This window comes from Anarrhichthys ocellatus, unplaced genomic scaffold, assembly GCF_004355925.1.
Source record: "Anarrhichthys ocellatus isolate YVR2014 unplaced genomic scaffold, GSC_Weel_1.0 scaffold53, whole genome shotgun sequence".
NCBI classification, from domain to species: domain Eukaryota; kingdom Metazoa; phylum Chordata; class Actinopteri; order Perciformes; family Anarhichadidae; genus Anarrhichthys; species Anarrhichthys ocellatus.
In genome coordinates this window covers 97,264-101,488 of record NW_022280083.1, presented here as the reverse complement: position 1 = coordinate 101,488, position 4,225 = coordinate 97,264, and the positions used below count along the sequence as shown (strand labels likewise).

The window sequence follows — 4,225 nt, the reverse complement described above, 5'->3', positions numbered from 1 at the left end:
AACAACTTAGTTAGGTTTAGGCAACAAAACAACTGAGTTAGGTTTAGACAACAAAACAACTTAGTTAGGGTTAGGCAATAAAACAACTGAGTTAGGTTTCGGCAAAAAAACAACTTAGTTAGGTTTAGGCAATAAAACAACTTAGTTAGGGTTAGGCAATAAAACAACTGAGTTAGGTTTAGGCAACAAAACAACTGAGTTAGGTTTAGGCAATAAAACAACTTAGTTAGGGTTAGGCAATAAAACAACTGATTTAGGGTTAGGCAACAAAACAACTTAGTTAGGTTTAGGAAAAGATTGTCGTTTAGGTTGAAATAACTACGGAAGTGGTGTTGTACTCACTTTTCACATAGCAGTGTTTTTTTTAACTTTTAACAGTCTTTATACTTCCTAGTTAAAGTTTTACGTGGATCACATACGAAGTAGTAGTCGTGGTAGTAGTCGTGGTAGTAGTCGTGGTAGTAGTCGTAGTAGTAGTCGTGGTAGTAGTCGTAGTAGTGGTCGTGGTAGTAGTCGTAGTAGTGGTCGTGGTAGTAGTCGTAGTAGTGGTCGTGGTAGTAGTCGTAGTAGTGGTCGTGGTAGTCGGCCTACTATTACTGACACACTTTTAAGCATAAAAGAAAGATATTTTGCAGATATATACTTAGTTTACTGTTTAATAACTGGGCTTCAGAGAACACTTAGTTTATAACAGTGTTATGACAGTGTGAATTCCATCAGGTTGAATTCAGACTGGATGACTCAGCTTCCTCCTGTACCACAGCTCAACGGGGAAGTGAAGAAATATGAGATTCAGCCACTGTTATGCAAGTCTAAACAACGAGCAAATCTTCTACTGCTGGTGGAATTTTTGTTTACATCAAAAGAACCGCAAAACCCCAAAGGACCTGCTCAAAGACGTGAGAAGATTATGTCATATTAGATCAGAAGGTTCAGCATTTCATATGCAAACTGTGACAGAAGGCTATGTGTACTTTTTTAGTACTTCTCCAAAATGAAACAACTTTTACCCAGTTGTGACTAATGGAAATGTATCATCAATCATTGCAATATTTATTATTATTATTATTATTATTATTATTATTATTATTATAGTCATTACAGTTTAAATACAGGGTCAGTACAGTGGTGGCTTATGCCAGACTTAAACTTTTATTGATTTTTCATCAACTTTTAACATTATACAGCCAGATGTTCTTGCTGGAAAACTTTTTTTAATATGAATCTGATGTTTCGTTTATTATGGTTGGTATAGTATATGAAAGTAAACTCTGTTTACTCTAAAGGGCAGCACTTTTTTTGGAAATACTCCTAGCTTTGCACAAAGGGTGAAAGCAGTGGAAGACAACTTGCCAGGATCTGTCCGAAAGTTACCAAAATCCACCGACCAGCAACTCTAAGCTCATTAATTAACTCATTATATCTCATTTGTTTAATGTTTACAAAAAAGGGTAAAAACGCCAATTTGCTGTTTTACAAGGGCCATAATTAGGCCTAACTCCTCCTATAAAAAGGCAAATTGCTGTTTTTACACTTTGATTTTTGTACGGATTAAACAAACGAGATACGCCGTGTTAATTAGTGAGCTTCAGAGGTGGATTTCTTTAAGCCTAGTCTCTTAAAAATTACGCATTTTCTCCAGGATTAAGTTTTTGACACATCACAAATATGTTTCTAATCACATCTAACCACATAAATCCATGTACAGAGGAAGATGTGGTGGATGGATGGCTCAGACACCCGTGAAAGTTAAACCCGTTGTTCACATCCCGTATGACACCAAGAGTCAACATCATGATCTCTCACAAAACCTAACAAAGTACTTTTGGTTTGCCGAAATGTACAATGCCGTCATTATCTTAACCTCAGGTTGGCGCCATGCTCGCTGTTTCCCCTTTTACCAGTCGTTGTGCTAAGCTAAGCTAACCTTCTACTGGTTTTAGCATTAGCTTCATATATAACTAGCTACCATTTAGATTTGAGAGTGGATTCAATCATCTCATCTAACTCTCCACCTCAAAGAGAACACGCTTATTTCCTAAAATGTCCTGAAACTTGTGCTGTAAATCTTCTACACTGATGATTACCAAAACAACTATCTAATAACGCTATCTGTATTTTACGAAGAATGTATCTCATACTGTATGTATTGCTACGTTTTTTTTCTTGATTCCAACATACGTGTGTCACAATCCCACAGTACACCTGAGCCGTGTGTGTACGGCAGCAGTGTGTAAGTACAGTATTTCATCACAGTGAGCGCAGCAAGACAAGACCATCCCACTTCCTGTCTGAGAGGGAAAATTCCCTCGACAGCTCTGGTGAGTGTATAAAAACCCTTCAGGTCGGCACAGAAAGGCAGAACAACACTGACACCAGGACAACTGCTTGATCTTAACCAGACACACTACAACAACTTCTATTCTACTGACTTTAACAGGTAAAGTGACTCTTTTTACTTCTCTGACTTTGATAGGATAAGTGGTTTATCTAACATAATCTGCTGCCTATTGTGTCATTAATAAACTAGAAACTACAAGATTTATTATGTTTCTGTCAGATGAAAATCTTTGAACTGCATCTATGAAATGCCGTCCTCTGCAGAGTGTATAAGTGCCTTATTGTCAAGTGTTGATATAGTAGTGAATCAATCACTGCAGCAGCACACACAGATGTACAGCAGCTTTTAGAACTGAGAGTAAAACAGTAAACTATTTTATTTAAGGGTATTGAATACAAAATTTAGAAACAATGAGGGAATAAATAGCAAAAATGTACCTGAAAATGCTGCTGCATTCCCCTAAATGTTTTGTGACACTGTACATTTATCTTCCTGCAGATTTTCCTTGCTTCAGAAAACAAAAGATGGAATCCGAGATGAAATGCAACGTGAGCGAGATGTGGAGCCCCAAGATGCCCGAAGGACTGGACTTTGAGATTTCCCATCACCCGCTGACAATGAGGCACGTGGTCAACCTCATCGTCGCCATGGAGAAGTTTAAGGGCAGCAGCTCAGAATCCCTGATGAGCAGTGAATTCAGAGACGAGGACCTGCTCAACATCATACTGGATGGCATCGTGGAAGGTAAGCACACGGAGGAGACTTTATTTCAACAATTTCACATTAACAAAAGAGACTTTCTGTGCTGGTTTCTCTGCTAGCACAGAGTTTAAACTCTGTTACCAACACTTACAAGTTCCTGAAAAAGATAAATAAATCTGTATATGTAAAAACAGAAATGCTGCCAGTCCTCTACCATCAACAGTTTACATGATCTTTTTGGCCTTCACTTACTTGTTTATCACAGATCCAACCACACTTTCCTTCATTTATTGCTTTGTTTGACTAACGTCTCCTTTACTTTTCATCCACTTAATCTACGCTGAGTCAGAAATCACCTCAATGAATTTATCTGCAATAAAGTTCTCACTAATCTGCAGTAAATTACCCAGAGAGGCGCTCAGATTTCTGACCCATTTGTGCAGGAAGAGACTAAATCTATTTTAGCTGTTTCTTTACAATTCCTGCTGGTTCCTAAAGAAATAAGACGTAAAATTACAACATCACTAATCAGATGTGCCTCTTTCTCCCTCAGAGGAAATTGTGTTTGAGCGTGGTTCAGCTCCACAACTTCAGATCAGCTGGACGGGCGAGGAGCAGTACAGCATGTACGACGGAGAGAAGAGGAGCTTAGTTCAGGTCCAGAACAGCATGGAGCTCCACGCAGTGATGCTTCAGGGAGGCGCTGACCCCAAAAAAGGTGATTACATGTGACAGTCAGATCTGATCATTCATAAACAAAGTTAATGTTAGATATTTAAACTCAGGGATGACAGATTTCTTATAGATCATCTCTGTTGGCTTGATATTCAAACTGAAGCTGTTAAAAGGTGATATTTTATTTTTATAATAACTTTATTACCTTTAAAAACAGAGTGCAGACAAAGTGCAGACAAAGCAAAGCAATACAACAACAGAAAGAGGCCCAACAAAAGCAAGACAAAATAAGTAACTGATAAAACAGAACAATAGATTAAACAATAAAACCAACCGACATGAGATAACATAAGAGTATAAAGTACAATGTTTCCCTTTTAAATGTAGTGGAATAGAAGTATAAAGTAGCAGCACCACTGGTGTAACTGATGATATTGGATGCTTTTAAAACAAATCTCAAATATATATATATATATATATATATATATATATATATATATATATATA

At 37.4% G+C, this 4,225-nt stretch overlaps 1 protein-coding gene across 1 annotated transcript in view; it reads left to right on the top strand.

Moving 5' to 3' along the window:
* Positions 1 to 2,358: 2,358 nt before the first annotated feature.
* The window catches only part of LOC116396151 (interleukin-1 beta), a 2,728-nt gene continuing 861 nt past the window's right edge, over positions 2,359 to 4,225 (top strand). The window contains exons 1-3 of the mRNA XM_031870579.1: positions 2,359 to 2,440; positions 2,840 to 3,085; positions 3,597 to 3,761. Coding sequence (XP_031726439.1) covers positions 2,866 to 3,085; positions 3,597 to 3,761 — 385 coding nt within the window. The 5' untranslated portion in view covers positions 2,359 to 2,440; positions 2,840 to 2,865. The remainder of the gene's footprint in view (positions 2,441 to 2,839; positions 3,086 to 3,596; positions 3,762 to 4,225) is intronic.